This window comes from Bubalus bubalis, chromosome 4 (assembly GCF_019923935.1).
Source record: "Bubalus bubalis isolate 160015118507 breed Murrah chromosome 4, NDDB_SH_1, whole genome shotgun sequence".
In the NCBI taxonomy this organism is placed as follows: Eukaryota; Metazoa; Chordata; class Mammalia; order Artiodactyla; family Bovidae; genus Bubalus; species Bubalus bubalis.
Window position 1 is genome coordinate 24,719,019 of NC_059160.1, and position 16,009 is coordinate 24,735,027.

Here is a 16,009-nt window from a genome sequence, read left to right on the forward strand (position 1 = left end):
ACTTAGCAGTTTGCTCTTTTGATTGGAGAGAGTTGGAGAAGGCCGTCCTTCTGCCAGAGTGCTAATTGGGAGCAGAGCCTGCCTGTCATTGGTCACCGGAGCCAAGGATGTTGCGGAGCCCAATGGGAAGGCGCTGCCTAGTGTCAGCAAAGTGTTGGTAGAGGCAGTTCCGGTGTGGTACGTTGCATTCTTGTACTAGGAACCGGATCGCTGGGTTTTTCCCTCTCGCTGGAGTTTTAAGCGAGAGACAAACATGTCTGGTCGCGGAAAGCAGGGCGGCAAAGTGCGGGCAAAGGCCAAGTCCAGGTCCTCCCGCGCGGGCCTGCAGTTCCCAGTGGGCCGAGTGCACAGACTGCTGCGCAAGGGTAACTACGCGGAGCGAGTGGGCGCCGGGGCGCCGGTGTACCTGGCGGCGGTGTTGGAATACCTGACGGCGGAGATCCTGGAGTTGGCTGGCAACGCCGCGCGGGACAACAAGAAGACCAGAATAATCCCTCGCCACCTGCAGCTCGCCATCCGCAACGACGAAGAACTAAACAAGCTTCTGGGGAAAGTGACCATCGCTCAGGGCGGCGTCCTGCCCAACATCCAGGCCGTGCTGCTGCCCAAGAAGACGGAGAGTCAGAAGACGAAGAGCAAATGACCCTGATGCTGCCACAGGGGATCCGGCTTCCCCAGCAAGGGCTCTCTCCAGAGCCGCCCCGCCCTCAGTGTTTTTGAATATGCTTGATGTTATGGAGGGCCGGAGCCATCTAGTGGGGAGGTGGGCGGCGAGGAGACCAACTGGGTCGCGGGCCCAATAAAGTCGGTGAAAATCGTCTGGTCGAGAGAGCTGTGTAGTCGCGGGGCCCTGCCGGGAGACCCAGGGGCGACCGGGAGACCTTTGGAAGAGGTACTGGTGGGTCGGCTTGAGCCACTTTCTGGGCAGCTTTGTTCCGCAATCACCCTCGAGGCGCTACGGGCGGATAAAGGGAGACCAGAAGGGACCCACTGGCGTGGAGGTGGGCAGAGTCGGGGGCTCTCCCTGCTCGCCCGGAGGCAGAGGCGACGCAGAGTAGGTGCGGATGAGGCTGGGCGAGTTGTTTTTACATCCGCCTTCTAGGGCCTGTGCTCCCCTGCCCTGTTAGGGCAGTTCCGGAACCAGTTCTAGGAAAGAGATTAGTGATGACGATGTGGTCTTGGGCAGGAGGTTGTCTGTCCGGCCACACTTTTCAGAAGGGAGAATAACTTTACATCTTGGAAGAGTAGCTTTGACGACACAGTGTCAATTTAACAGATTTTTCTTGGCCTGACAGCTGTTGTGTTTTCTTGTTTGGGGTGTCAGATATTTTTGTGTGCACGCTTATGTTCACATTTCTTTAAAATGAAGGAACCATCCAGTAATATGTGTAGTACAGAAGCCTGAGTCATGAAGTTGGAAATTTGTTGCGCTGACACATGTTGTGTAATAGTGCAGCGCCTTTAGTCATGAGTTACCTATACCTGAGGAGCTTTTAAAATGCCTTTCTCAAGTTTCTAGCTTCATAGTGGTCTTATCGCCACAATATCATAGCCCTTAGGAAAGGTAATTGATTTGATTTTGCTTTATAACAACAAATCTCCCTCTTAAGGTCCCTTATGTTCTACCACTGGGCCTGAGGTAATGACTGCATTCCAACAACACCTATTGTGTTTGTGTTGCTTAATGGCACAGTAAGGCTTTCATAAATATGTGAGATGTGAGAAAAGGCAAGGACAGATGGTATGGAGAGAAACAGTTCTGCTCAGGAGTTTACATTTAAAAGTTACACAGTAACAACCCTGGTCTGTCCTAGACTGACCCTTCCATTTCCCCCTTTTCTACAAGCTTCCTCCTGTCCTACAAAAAAGATCCTCGTTTATTTAGATTTCACATATTTGCATTCACCTTTTCCTTAAGTCAGAGTTGATGTCATTCTGGGGAAAAGAAAAGGATATGCCTTCCACCATCAATGGCAGTAGTTGGCCTGTTTTCTCGGCATGGACTTTTATTTTTTCCCCAGTATTTACTGAGAACCTCTGTATGCTATGCACAGTACTGCGTAATGGGCTGCTGTGGCCAGCCCAGCAAGTAGGGATCGAAAGTGGTCAACAGCACAATTTGGGAAAAAGAAACTAGAGACAGAATTAAAGTTTTAAAGATGGGACTCAGGGACTCAAGACCTCTTGGGTCAACAGCCCTGTTCCTCAGAGCCACATCACATTTATTTAGTGTCTTGGCAAGCAGAAAGTATCTGTTGTGCTACGATGAAGTCAGCCTCCTGTGTCCCCAGTCACGTCTCCCATTTTATTGATTACTTTAAACTATCTTTGTTATTTTCATGTACAAAGGCTGTCACCTAGCTGGAGGTCATAGACCAGCATATGCTTTGGGAAAACATCTTAGTGTGTGCACAAGCAGCGTTCTGAACTTGCCCTGGCCCAGTGGTCCAAGGTCCACACTATGTTTTTCCTTAGCTTAGCAGGGCATGACAACCCCAACTGATCAACCCAATGTACTTTTATTTAGGTTATGCTGCATTGCTATATTTTGCTTTTATTCTTTTCCCATGGTGATTTTCTCATTGCTTAGCCAGAGCAATAGGTGGCTATTAACCCCTGCAGCAGGTGATGAGGATACCCTGGTCTATGAGACCAACTAGATTTCCACTCCTGAAGCTCACTTTTTTTCCCTGGGTAACTGAAGACCGGAAAATAAACAAATAAGTGACCATCAAAGAAAGGATTCCCTTTCAGCTTCTGCTACTACTTGTGTCTCTCTATTGCTTGTGGAATGGATGTTGGGATTACTTCTCCCATGTGATCAAGTTTGAAGTATATACAAAAGTCAGGCCTCAAGTACCCCTTTTAGGAGGCAGATTATTGCCCCCTATGTCCTAAAGAGAATAGACCCCAAGGGTACGTACCTTGGGCAATTTCCAAGACGTCCGACTGTTAATTCCACTTCCCGCCTATTCAGAAGACTTCCTTGTGTAAAATAGTCACAATAGCTATTTTGAGGACCGAGATTGTTCCTTTATTCCATGCCAGCTATTGTTCAGTCACTCAGTTGTGTCTGACTCTTTGTGACCCCCATGAACCGCAGCATGCCAGGCCTCCCTGTCCATCGCCCACTCCCGGAGTCTACCCAAACCCATGTCCATTGAGTCGGTGATGCTATCCAACCATCTCATCCTCTGTCATCCCCTTCTCCTCCTGCCCTTAATATTTCCCAGCATCAGGGTCTTTTCCAATGAATCAGCTCTTCGCATGAGGTGGCCAAAGTATTGGAGTTTCAGCTCCAACATCAGTCCGTCCAATGAACACCCAGGACTGATCTCCTTTAGGATGGACTAGTTGGATCTCCTTGCAGTCCAAGGGACTCTCAAGAGTCTTCTCCAACACCAGAGTTCAAAAGCATCAATTCTACGCTCAGCTTTCTTTATAATCCAACTCTCACATCCATACACGACCACTGGAAAAACCATAGCCTTGACTAGACGGACCTTTGTTGGCAAAGTAATGTCTCTGCTTTTTAATATGCTGTCTAGGTTGGTCATAAGTTTCCTTCCAAGAAGTAAGCGTCTTTTAATTTCATGGCTGCAATCACCATCTGCAGTGATTTTGGAGCCCAGAAGAATAAAGTCAGCCACTGTTTCCACGGTTTCTATTTTCCATGAAGTGATGGGACCAGATGCCATGATGTTAGTTTCCTGAATGTTGAGCTTTAAGCCAACGTTTTCCGCTCACCTCTTTCACTTCCATCAACAGGCTCTTTAGTTCTTCACTTTCTGCCATAAGGGTGGTATCATCTGCATATCTGAGGTTATTGATATTTCTCCCTGAATTCTGGCAATCTTGATTCCAGCTTGTGCTTCCTCCAGCCCAGCGTTTCTCATGATGTACTCTGCATAGAAGTTAAATAAGCAGGGTGACAGTATACAGCCTTGACGTACTCCTTTTCCTATCTGGAACCAGTCTGTTGTTCAATGTCCAGTTCTAACTGTTGCTTCCTGACCTGTATACAAGTTGTTCAAGAGGCAGGTCAAGTGGTCTGGTATTCCCATCTTTTTCAGAATTTTCCACAGTTTATTGTGACCCACACAGTCAAAGGCTTCGGAATAGTCAATAAAACAGAAATAGATGTTTTTCTGGAACTCTCTTGCTTTTTCGATGCCAGCTATTGTATGCTCAGTAAATAGAATTACCAGTTTCTACGGGGATATGGGCTTACCTTTATAGGTTAAAGTAGAGGTAACTAATGAATATTTTGTTGTTTTTAATGCCCAGTTGTTAGGAATAGTTCTCGTTATTACTGCCTTGTGGCATGGTGAGTAGTGGAGAAGAAGAAAGTGTATCAGTTGCTGGTTTTGACATTTATGTCTTAATTTCCTAAAAAATTTGAGGCATCTCAAAGATTAAACCCAAATGATAAGGAAATAAGGGTATGACATTTATAAAAAAAACAAAAACTTTTCTCTGTAAAGTTTCACAGGAGTCTAACCCTGTTACCTGAAGATAAAAACAGGCAAGATTCACAGATGTTAGTACACTGACGACCCCAATCTCACCCTATCTCAACCACCACTGTCCCAGAGATTCATAGGCTCCCCTCAAATACTTCCCCTGCTGCAAGATTCAGTCAGTCCATTTTAACCTCACCATTTCTGTTTTTGAGAGCTTTTAAAACCTGAATACTTTATTAGCAGTTAAAAATGCATTTGTTGTTTTTGTTCAGGTGCCCAGTCATGTCTGGCTCTTTAGGACCCATAGACTGAAGTATGCCAGGCCTCCCTGTCGCTCACCATCTCCTGGAGCTTGCCCAGGTTCATGTCCATTTCATTAGTGATGCCATCCAGCCATCTCATACTTTGAGGCAGATACCCCTTGCCAAATCAATTCAGCTTGTGAATCTTCTATGCACAAACAGTTCTTGCCAATATATGATTATTAACTTAAAAGGCCCATGTTTTTTTCAAGCATGAGACCCAGTGGAAAAAGATTCAGGATAGAAACTGGTGAGACCTGAATTCTGGTCTTTAGTAGATTTCTAATCCATAGCCGTGTGTGTAGACACATGTGCTTTCCCATGGAGATAAGCCATTCAGTGTGGCATGTTGTGACTTGGCCAGGATTTGTTCCTTCTTTGCTTTTCCTGCAGGGCCAGTCTTGTCTTTGTGTCTCTGAGAACTGGTCTGCTTAGTTTTATCTGCCTGAAATCAAAAGGTTTAGTCTGGTCCCATAATTGGTGATGACTATATGCAAACTCTTCACAAATTTCTTTCCAATGGTTGAAAGGTCATATACCACAACATTTAAGAACTTACTCTCTTGGAATGAGACTTGGGTTCAAATCCACTCATCTCAGTAGCTGAGTGATTTTGGAAATGCTATTCAATTTCTTTAAATGTCAGTTCCATCTATTAACTGGGCATAATAATAGAGTTACATCAGTGAGTTTGGAGGAAGATTAGAGATAATGTGAACAAAGGCACTGAGTTTCCCATATAGAAATGCACTCAACCAATAGTAACTAACAGTATGTGAAACTGGATTTATAGCAAGTTGCAGTCGTGATGGGACCTACTGAAGTTAGTAAACATCTGGCATTCTAGTAATTCTGTGATTTTTCAGATACCTCACCATAAAAACTAGCTTAGTTCAGTTCAATCACTCAGTCATGTCCAACTCTTTGCAACCCCATGAATTGCAGCATGCCAGGCCTCCCTGTCCATCACCAACTCCCGGAGTTCACTCAAACTCAGGTCCATCGAGTCGGTGATACCATCCAGCCATCTCATCCTCTGTCGTCCACTTCTCCTCCTGCCCCCAATCCCTCCCAGCATCAGAGTTTTTTCCAATGAGTCAGCTCTTCGCATCAGGTGGCCCAAGTATTGGAGTTTCAGCTTTAGCATCAGTCTTTCCAAAGAACACCCAAGGCTGATCTCCTTTAGAATGGATGGTTGGATCTCCTTGCAGTCCAAGGGACTCTCAAGAGTCTTCTCCAACACCACAGTTCAAAAGCATCAGTTCTTCGGCGCTCAGCTTTCTTCACAGTCCAACTTTCACATCCATACATAACCACTGGAAAAACCATAGCCTTGACTAGACGGACCTTTGTTGGCAAAGTAATGTCTCTATTTTTGAATATGCTATCTAGGTTGGTCATAACTTTCCTTCCAAGGAGTAAGCGTTTTAATTTCATGGCTGCAATCACCATCTGCAGTGATTCTGGAGCCCAAAAAAATAAAGTCTGACACTGTTTCCATTGTTTCCCCATCTATTTCCCATGAAGTGATGGGACCAGATGCCATGATCTTAGTTTTCTGAATGTTGAGCTTTAAGCCAACTTTTTCAACTAGCTTAGTGGCTGTTTACTTATTATAGAACATCTACAACTCAGTCTAGAACAGAGAAGAGTCATAAATAGAAAAATTAACTTTGTGAACCTGAATTTGTATCTCCCGCTCCAAAGACAACCTAGTTTGGAATTAATAGGTTAAGTCTACCCACTCAGATTAAAAATGGAACCCATTTGTTCAACAATTTATTGAGTGTATATTACATGTTATACCCATGATTGATAATCCACTGTCAAGAAAAATGATGACAGTGTAATCAGAAAGATGATCTAGTAGACCACATGTTAAGAAAAGGAGATGCTCAGGGCATTACAGGTACAGGGAAGAGGCACCTGTGTCCCTCGGCCTGGTAGGGAGGGTGGCGCCTGAGATGGGTCCAGTGCAAAAGTGTGTCTGATGTGACAGAGTGTGCTAGGAAGACAGCATGCACAAAAGTACCGGAGTCAACAGACAGTACCTGTGGCCAGATGTAAGCAAACCAGAGGAAAAGGTCTGGCTTGGAGATAAGAACTTGGGAATCATGATTAACAATGGTCTGCGTGGGTAAAATCATCCAGAGGGAATATAGATCTAGAGAGTATATGTAGCGAGATGTATCAGTGAATCTCTAGGAAACAGCAGACAGGGCAAGTGGGGAAGGGTGAGGTCTAATCCACTGTCAAGGAAGAGGAGCCATTCAGAGATGAGAGGACGTGGCCTGGAGAAAGCATTAAGGGATAGAGATTTTTCACAATTTGGATCTATCACTGTGCTCCCTGACTCGACCTAAGTTGCCTTTACTTTTACATATAACTGGGATGTGTTCTATAAAAGTTATTACATTTTCCTACCCAGGAGCTTCCCTGGTGACTCAGCAATAAAGAATTCACCTGCCAATGCAAGAGATGTGGGTTTGATTCCTGGGTCAGGGAGATCCCCTGGAGGAGGAAATGGCAACCTGCTCCCCTATTCTTGTCTGGGAAATTCCATGGACAGAGGAGCCTTGGCCAAGAGCTACAGTCCATGAGGTTACAAAAGAGTCGGACATGACTTAGAGACTAAACAAGAATTACCCAGTGAATGCTGGCCAGTTGGCTCACTTTAACAGTGGCCCTGGAATGGCAATGTACTTTTCCCCTTTGCATTTTCACACTGCACATACAGAAATTAAAGGTATATATCTGTGGTGACAAAAAACCATTTTTTTAAAAAAAAGCCCAGAAGAATATTGGCAAAGAACCATTACAAAATACATCTTTTGTTATCATCCCATTTATTTAAATAGCTTTTTACATATTTTAACTTTAATCAGTGTTTTAATTGTTTTAATCTTAAAGAAGTTATAGTAACAGTGGCAACTTATTTTTTTATTGATGTAGTTGATTTACAGTATTATGTTAGAGCAACTTATTAATTCATAAAGCCAGTGTAAGTATTTTAGAATGATTAAAGCATGAGAAATTTGACCCTGACAAACTTAATTCGTTGATGTTTAAATGTTTAGTTTGCCATGAGAGGGAAATGGAGAGTAAGAGAAAAAAAACAAAACTTAAAAAAGGAAACCAGCTGGCTTCAGGAAGATATGAAATTATCACTGTAAGGCTTTATTTTGCTTTCTCTACAAGGAGAGAAAAAAGAGAGTTTATAGGTGTTGAAAAACATATTTTAATATATGTGTGCATGTTGGTCGCTCAGTAGTGTCCAATTCTTTGCAACCCCATGGACTGTAGCCTGCCAGTCTCCTCTGTCCATGGAGATTCTCCAGCAAGAATGCTGGAGTAGGTTAGGAAGTTAGGGGATCTTCGTAACCCAGGGATCAAATCCCGGTCTCCTGCATTGCAGGCAGATTCTTTACCATCTGAACCACCAGGGAAGCCCCATTTTAACATATGTGTGTGTGTATATATATATGTGTATATATATATGTGTATATACATGTATATATATTTTATGTGTATATATATATTATATATATATATATATATATATATAAAGGGAAAATTCTTAAAGAGATGGGGATACCAGACCACCTTACCTATCTTCTGAAAAATCTGTATGCAGGATAAGAAGCAATAGTAGTAACTGGGGTCTTTGATAATTTTATCAAGCCATGCAATTAAAAAGTCACCACTACTTAGCTCCAAATTATAGAAACAAAGGAGGGATAAGCCCTACATTAAACAAAATTATCTTTCTTTTAGGCAAACCAGACAAGCAATCTGCTTATGAAGGTTTATTTGCTTTCTGTCTTTAAGTATTAATGCATCTTAAATGAGCTATCTTCATGTCAAAAGTCCAAGTGGTCACTGCTGCTCTAAAATATTCCTGATGAAATTGAGTCTATGAGAGAGGTCAGTGTACAAATTATTCTTACTAATGAGAAGACACAAAAGAAGCAGGTGTATGGCCTGGAGGAGGTGCGGTTTTGGATTGTGACAACGGACAAGGAGGAATATAATGGTTTGTAAATATGTGTAACTTCTGATCCCCAGAACCTGACCAATGGCCAGTCATTACCAGTTGTGGGTCCAGGCAGACAAAACTAAATGGAGCAGTTCTCAAACACACAAAGACAAGAATGAAGAAGTCTTCATCAGATTTAGAAACGCTGACCCGAAGCAAAATTGGTCCGAAGGTCATGATCTGAGGAGAACTTCTGAACTCAGCCAGCCCTCAGAGGTTCAGCTCCAAAACAGACTTATTAAGCCTCTAACCCTATGGACTGTGCCTCTTACACACAACACTGATTATTAAGCAAGCTAACAATAATGAAAGGAAATAAAAGACTAAAAACAATTTTACTAAAGAACACTAATCAGTCAAATTCTAAGAGATCTTATTCCCAGGTAAGTAAAACAGACTCAACACTGCAGTGTTTCAGCAAACTATAGGAACTCACTTGCACATGAACTTATCAGCCCTGGCATCTCCTACACAGGGAATCACAAGGGGTCCCAGATGTTCACAATATTGCTGAATTGAGAGTCCTGGTCCAAGTATGAGCCCTTTAGCTAAGTCTGTATTTTTGTCTTTACCCTCCAGCCAAAGCCCACCAAGAACAAACCTGTATTTTAACAAGTTGGGTTTATTGCTCTTTGTAGCAGGGAGCACACATACTGGGAAGGCGTGAGGTGTTTCGTTAAAATATTGGAAAGAGTTATAGGGCTGGAGTTTGTGTATAGGTTATAGGGCTGGGACTTTGCCCAGGATTCCATACTGTCGGGAACAGAGGAGATAAGTCTTAGATTTGGTGTCTTAAAACAGCTAATCAGGTACAAGGAAGGAAATGAGGCTAAAGGTGTAATAGGTGAAGATGCTAATGCATATGGGCCCGCCAGGAGTCTCTGGTCATTTTGGGGGTTTGGAGAATGCTCATGTTTTTGTGATTTGGACAATGCTTATGTTTTTGTGTGTGTGTGTGTGTATGCATTCACCTATGATACAGAGGGACTTCCCTGATGGCTCAGATGGTAAAGAATCCATCTGCAATGCAAGTGACCCGGGTTCGATCTCTGGGTTGGAAAGATCCCCTGGAGAAGGGAATGGCAATCCACTCCAGTAGTCTTGCCTGGAGAATCCCATGAACACAGGAGCCTGGAGGGCTACAGTTTGTAGGGTCGCAGAGTCAGACACGACTGAATAACTAACACAAACATGATACAGAGAGAGGGCTTCCCTGATGGGCTTAGCAGTGAAGAGTCTGTCTGCAGGAGACGTAGGAAACTTGGGTTCTATCCCTGAGTCAGGAGGATCCCCTGGAGGAGGAGCTGGCAGCCCACTCCAGTATTCTTGCCTGGAGAATCTCATGGACAGAGGAGCCTGGCGGGCCACAGTCCATGGAGTCGCAGAGTCAGACACAACTGAGCGACAAAGCAACAGTGTGATACAGAGAACTCTTGTTTTCATTTTAGTTTTTCATGGCAGAATGGCCATGTGTGGTGTGAAATAGTTCTGTTCCACAGAATACCATGGCGCTGCTATGTCAGGCCAACTCCTAGCAACACCAAGATCTAGCCGATGGTCCAGGCCAGTTTCAAGCTGTCATGGGCTGCTTGCCCCTCTCTCAAAGCTGAAGAGGAAAAAAAAATGTGACCCAGAGAAGAGGGCTTGCTGACCAGCGGAAGTAGACAGAGATATCCAGGGTAGATGTTGGCAGTGTCCAAGCACCACTCGAAAGAGGGAACTACTGACTGTGTGTGTTTCAGTCCCATGTTTAAGTACTTTAAACTTTAAAAGTCCGGCTTTATGTACTTCAGATCCTCTGACACCATCCCCCTGTTTGTCAAGGAAATTTTTTCTTGAATTTATCTTTTTGTGTGTTTATATAGGGGACACAAGGTCCTGCTGTTTTCACACGGTGATCCATGTACTTCTAACAATAAATTGTTTTCAATTTAAATTACATTTATATATACTTTATATACATAAAATTGTGCATAATTTTTCTGTATTGGGTTGGCCAAAAAATTCATTCAGATTTTTCCATCAGATGGTACAAAGAACCTGAACAAACTTTCTTTGGCCAACCCAACGTTTAAATAAACATATAAAGTAAATACCATAACCGCTCACTTTTCTCCCCTCTTCCAATATCCTTCTTCCCATTTTCCAGCCCAAATAGAAACTAGTAAGTTATTTTCATTTGAACTCATGCCAGCAAAAAAAAAAAAAGCATTCACACCAGTAGAAATATAGGCATTTATTTATAAGCTTGCTAAGTCTTGATTTTCTCATGTATAAAAGTGGAGTAAAACTATCTCTTCCTTATCATAAAGCTTTTAGTGTCTAGTATGGTAAGAGCTCGATAAGTTATTGCTATTGCTGTGAGTATTAGCTTAGATTTTTCTCCTTCAATTTTTCCCTTCCCTTTTGTATTTATGATGTGTAACCCCCTCCTGCCTCCTGAGCATCATACTTCACCTGCCTACTTAAGATCACCACAGGTTATCTCCCTGGGGTTTCGTCCCCAGCTCTTCCACCCTAGACCAGTTCCCTTCATTCCACACCACCCTCCCCAGCCCACTGCTGAGCTTTGAGTTTCTACTCCCTTAGTTGTGTAACCCCGAACAAGTTATCAAATCATTCTTTACCTCAGTGGGCACATCCGTAAAATGACAGTAGCTGCCTCACGGGGCTGTTGTAAGGACTAAATAAATGAATACATGTAAAGCAGTTCCGAGCTTCCCAGGTGGCACTAGTGGTAAAGAACCCACCTGCCAACGCAGGAGACAAGAGAGCCAGGTTTGATTTCTGGGCCAGGAAAATGCCCTGGAGGAAGGCATGCAACTCACTCCAGTATTCTTGCCTGGAGAATGTCATGGACAGAGGAGTCCGGCAGGCTACAGCCCATGGGGTCACAACGCATTGGATACGATTGAGCAACTAAGCACAGCAAACACTATTCTGAGAGTTTTATAACATTAGCACATTTGTTATCTGTATTCAATGACTTCTCTCTCTGGTATATTATTTTTTCAATACATCCTATATTTATTCAGATGCTAAGTCAGCCAGGATCCTGCCAGGAAACAGATGGCATGCCCAAATGTGGTGATTTGAGGACAATTTAATAAAAGGACTGCTTACAGTGATGTAAGCAACATGCAAGGAAAGCACGTGGAAGGAATGTGACAGCTGGGCTCCGCTCCCACCCCGCGGCTGATGGAGTGAAGGGAATGGCCAACAGACCTGGCAGGAGTAGGTAGTGTGAGGGGCCCGCGTGACAGGGAGAGTCAGGAAAAGTTAACCCATGGCAGCCATGCGGGGAGGGGCCAGGGGATTATCAATTCCATGACCTCATATTCCTCCCTCCCTCCCATACCCTGTTTATCACCCAGCCTAAAAGGATGCCAAAAGCTAAGAAAACCCATTGAGGCAGTCTCTACAGTTCAGCCTCCTGGGGACACGGAACATGGTGGAATCATGTAAACAGGGAATCTGGAGCAGCAGACCCTTAGTTGTTCAAATATAACATGAGCCGGCACCCTCTGCCATGGGCAATGTCACCCGAGCTTAACAGGAGACAAAGGTTACCCGAAAGTTTACACAAAACCCTTGATACACAGTGTTCTAGTAAGAGCAAACAGGATAGATTGAATTCCCGTGTTCCTGAAGTTTCCCGCATAAGTAGCCCTTAAATGAAGTCGATAATATTTATAGATGGCAGCCTGTTCTCCTGTTTTCATAGATATGCCAGTTGCCAGCCCTGCAGCAGTCCTTTCTGTCTCTTCCACCAGCACCTGGTTGGAGTACAGGGAACTCACACCCACCCTACTTTGCTTCAGCAAAGAACTAGTTCATGCTTAATCTCACCGCAAAGAAACCTGGAAAATGCAGAAGAGCACAGGAATTTTTTTAGTGCGTACCACTGTCTCTGTCAGAGTTTCTGAGTATTTATATTTTTTGCTCATTTCTCAGTTTTTAGCTTTGTTCTGTTTAACAACCCCTAACAGAGTCGGCCAGTCAACTGCAGTTCTCTTGAGATTTTTTGAGAACAAAAATGACACACACACACACAGATTCTATCACCAGCTAATACCTGTAAGCTAATATGATTGCCAGGGGGTAAAGAGGGGGAGGGATAAATTTGGAGACTGGAATTGATGTATACACACTACTATATACATATAACAGATAAGTAATAAGGACCTGCTGTATAGCACAGGGAAATCTACTCAATACTCTGTAATGCCCTATATGGGAAAAGAATCTAAAAAAGAGTGGATATATGTATATCTATAACTGAAGCACTTTGCTGTACACCTGAAACCAACACAACATTGTAAATCAACTATACTCCAATAAATTTCTTTTAGAAAAGAACAAAAGTGACACACATAAATCTTATCATCAGCTAATACACCTACACTAGTGGCTAACTACCTGAGAGAAAGAGCTTGAGCAATATTATATATATTTTCACCAGAGGAGGTTTGTGCTGACAATTTTATAACTAGGTTGTGATAGTGGAAGTAAAAAGATTGAGTTTTCTTTATGCTCTCCGTGCCAGTTTTAAATGTATTGCCTCTGAGCCCCAAATTCCAGTGTCAGTGTGGGCTCAGTGATAATAGTTGGCGTTCTTCTGGGCCAGTCTTCCTAACAGAAGCGCGATGCTAGGCTCTGTTGGAAGAGGGCACCGAGGGCCTTTGCAGGCGGGAAGGGTGACTCTGACTGGCTCAGGCTGCTGTGTGGTGCTGGTGGGTAAGCACTGAGGGGGGAGAGGATATCCAATGGCCTCTGCTCCAGCCATGCGCCCAGAACGCACACTGTCTCCACAACCTGCAGCCCTGACTCGCCCTGGGGACCACTTTTCAAGACCCTGCCAACAGGAAAACTGAGCATGCTTGGCCTCCAGCCATCAGAGGTCCCCTGACTCCCTCGCAAGTCAACTTGCTCACGTTTCTCTCCTGGGTCCCTTTGTACGTGGCCGTGGAGTACAACTGGTCACCTGCCTGTGCTACAGGTTTCACACTGCAAAGGCAGGTTCGTGGCAGCAACTCTGTAACTCCCGGAGCCCCAGATATCTATGGAAATTTTGCTGATCCCTGTTCTGCTTTATTGGTGGAAACAAAAATAAGAAGTAATAAACATAAAGCATCTTTGTAAACAACTCCTGTTGCTCTATTTGGTTTTTCTCTCCATAAAAGTGGTATTTTCATGTCATATTTTACTTTCATGTTACCCCTCAAGTTTTTTAAATGAACATGTATTTTATGGGTAAACTCAGTACAAATAAGGATTTAAAAGGACCTCCTTCTGTGATCTGGGTTACTCTACAAGAAGATGTTGGATTTGTTCTCTATACCTGTATTTTAATTCCCTCCTCACATAAGGAAGTCAATAGATATTATTTGAAGGTATGGGTTTGCTTTATAGTAAGTTCTTAAATATGGCAACCATTATCAACTCACTGTAAAAAGCCAGGCCTTTGTGAAAATAATAAGCCCTTTTCATTTATCGGTGGTATATTTCATGAAACCAGGCAAGATTTCAGAGATAAACTAAAATTCTTTTTTTCCCCTCAACCTGCTGTAACTTTGGCTGTCACCTTCCTTGTTCCTTTACCTCACTCCCCAGTTTATTGGGGCAAGGTTGCCGGGTGCAGTGATAATGAATAATGTAGTTAACTCTTCTTTTTTGGACTGTAATTTTTCCTGAGATTCAATGAATATAAACACTATACCATTCTACTTTTCCTTGCAAAATATTGTTACAAAAGATCCTTAAATCATTTTTTGCATCTCACAGAATTTTTTTTTTTAATTAAAAACATTTTTTTTTTGTCTGTTGAGATCTTAGGTTCCCCAACCAGGGATCAAACCAGCATCCTCAGCAGTGAACGTTTGGAGTCCTAACTATTGGAACTCCACGGAATTCTTTTTATAGTGCTGAATCTCCTACATATCAGTTACTTATCTCCTGCACATGTGGTATGTGTCTGTAGATTCATTATGGTAACAATAGAAAACATCTTATTTTTAGGCTTCAGATGGTTAACAAGGGAAAATACTCTGTATAAGATAACAGGTCAAAGAAAAACATATATTTGGGGATCCATGGTTTTTTCTTTGAAAACTTTTAAGAAAAATGTTTTCTCTATTTGGTTGTAGCACCATGAAGGTAATCAGTTGATATTTAGTATTTTTAAACATTCAGAGAAACATTTTCATTTTTAATAGCTTCTCTATAAAAAGGTAACAAAAATCTTAAGTTCTGATGAATGTCTTTACCAGCACACAGCACATAGCCCTCAGATTATTTTTTTTCCTAATTGTTTATTAATGCAGGTTAAAAAAATAATTTTTTTTTTTAAATTGGCACTGGTAAATACCATATGGTATTTACTGTTTCATACTGTAGGCATGACTCAGAAGCAGTATAGACATTTATGTTTATCTCCTGAAATTTCTTGAAGGCCCATGATAGTAGAGACATTATCTGATTTTCTTACTACTTCTTTCCCAGCAAGTGCCTACCTCCCAGCAGGTTCTCAGTAACAATATGGAACAAACAGTTTGTACTCCTACATGCCTCCCCAGACTCTTAGGTACCTCAAACCATCAATTACCCTCTCATTCGCCAACCTCTCTCTCTACTGGTTATTCATCCTTAGTTGATTAAGGAAAACCCCTCTGCTCACCCAGGACTGGCCACTTGTCCTGTCCTCTTGACTTTTCCTTCACAGCCAAGTATAAGCCTGTGCATGTGTGTATTTTGTTAAGTCACTTGTCATGTCCAACTCTTTGTGACTCTGTGGACTGAAGCCCGCCAGGCTCCTCTGTCCATGGGATTCTCCAGGCAAGAATACTGGATCAAACCTGTGTCTCCTGCAGCTCCTGAACTGCAGGCAGATTATTTATTGCCGAGCCACCCGGGAAGCCAACTACAGGCCTTCTTAGAGATAAAAGACCTGGAGCAGGTAGTTACTTTGGTTTCACAGAAGTCCCAGTTCCCACCTTCGTCTAAAGTCCTTATTATCCACGAACGTAAAGCTTTCCCACTGCACCCAGGACCTGGGAGTGAAGTTATCCATAGCTCTGCTCAGGAACAGCTTTGAGCTCCACAAGTCCTGCCATCAGGTCTCTCCTCCAAACTGGTTCTGGCTGAGGAATATTGCCAGGTGATAGACCTGCTCATTTTGAGTTCAGGACAAAACAGAAACGTGCAGTTAT

The 16,009-nt window shown here is 43.1% G+C and overlaps 1 protein-coding gene across 1 annotated transcript; it reads left to right on the forward strand.

Annotated features, from left to right (window-relative positions):
* The first annotated feature begins 118 nt into the window (after nucleotides 1-118).
* Nucleotides 119-820, forward strand: LOC102402131 (histone H2A.J). Its single transcript, XM_006055133.4, has one exon. It carries the CDS (start codon nucleotides 254-256, stop codon nucleotides 641-643), a length of 390 nt encoding a protein of 129 aa, XP_006055195.1. The 5' UTR covers nucleotides 119-253; the 3' UTR covers nucleotides 644-820.
* The last annotated feature ends 15,189 nt before the right edge of the window (nucleotides 821-16,009 follow it).

Coding starts and splice junctions, on each gene's coding strand:
- LOC102402131 (XM_006055133.4), top strand. CDS start 254: ATGTCTGGTCGCGGAAAGCAGGGCGGCAAAGTGCGGGCAAAGGCCAAG.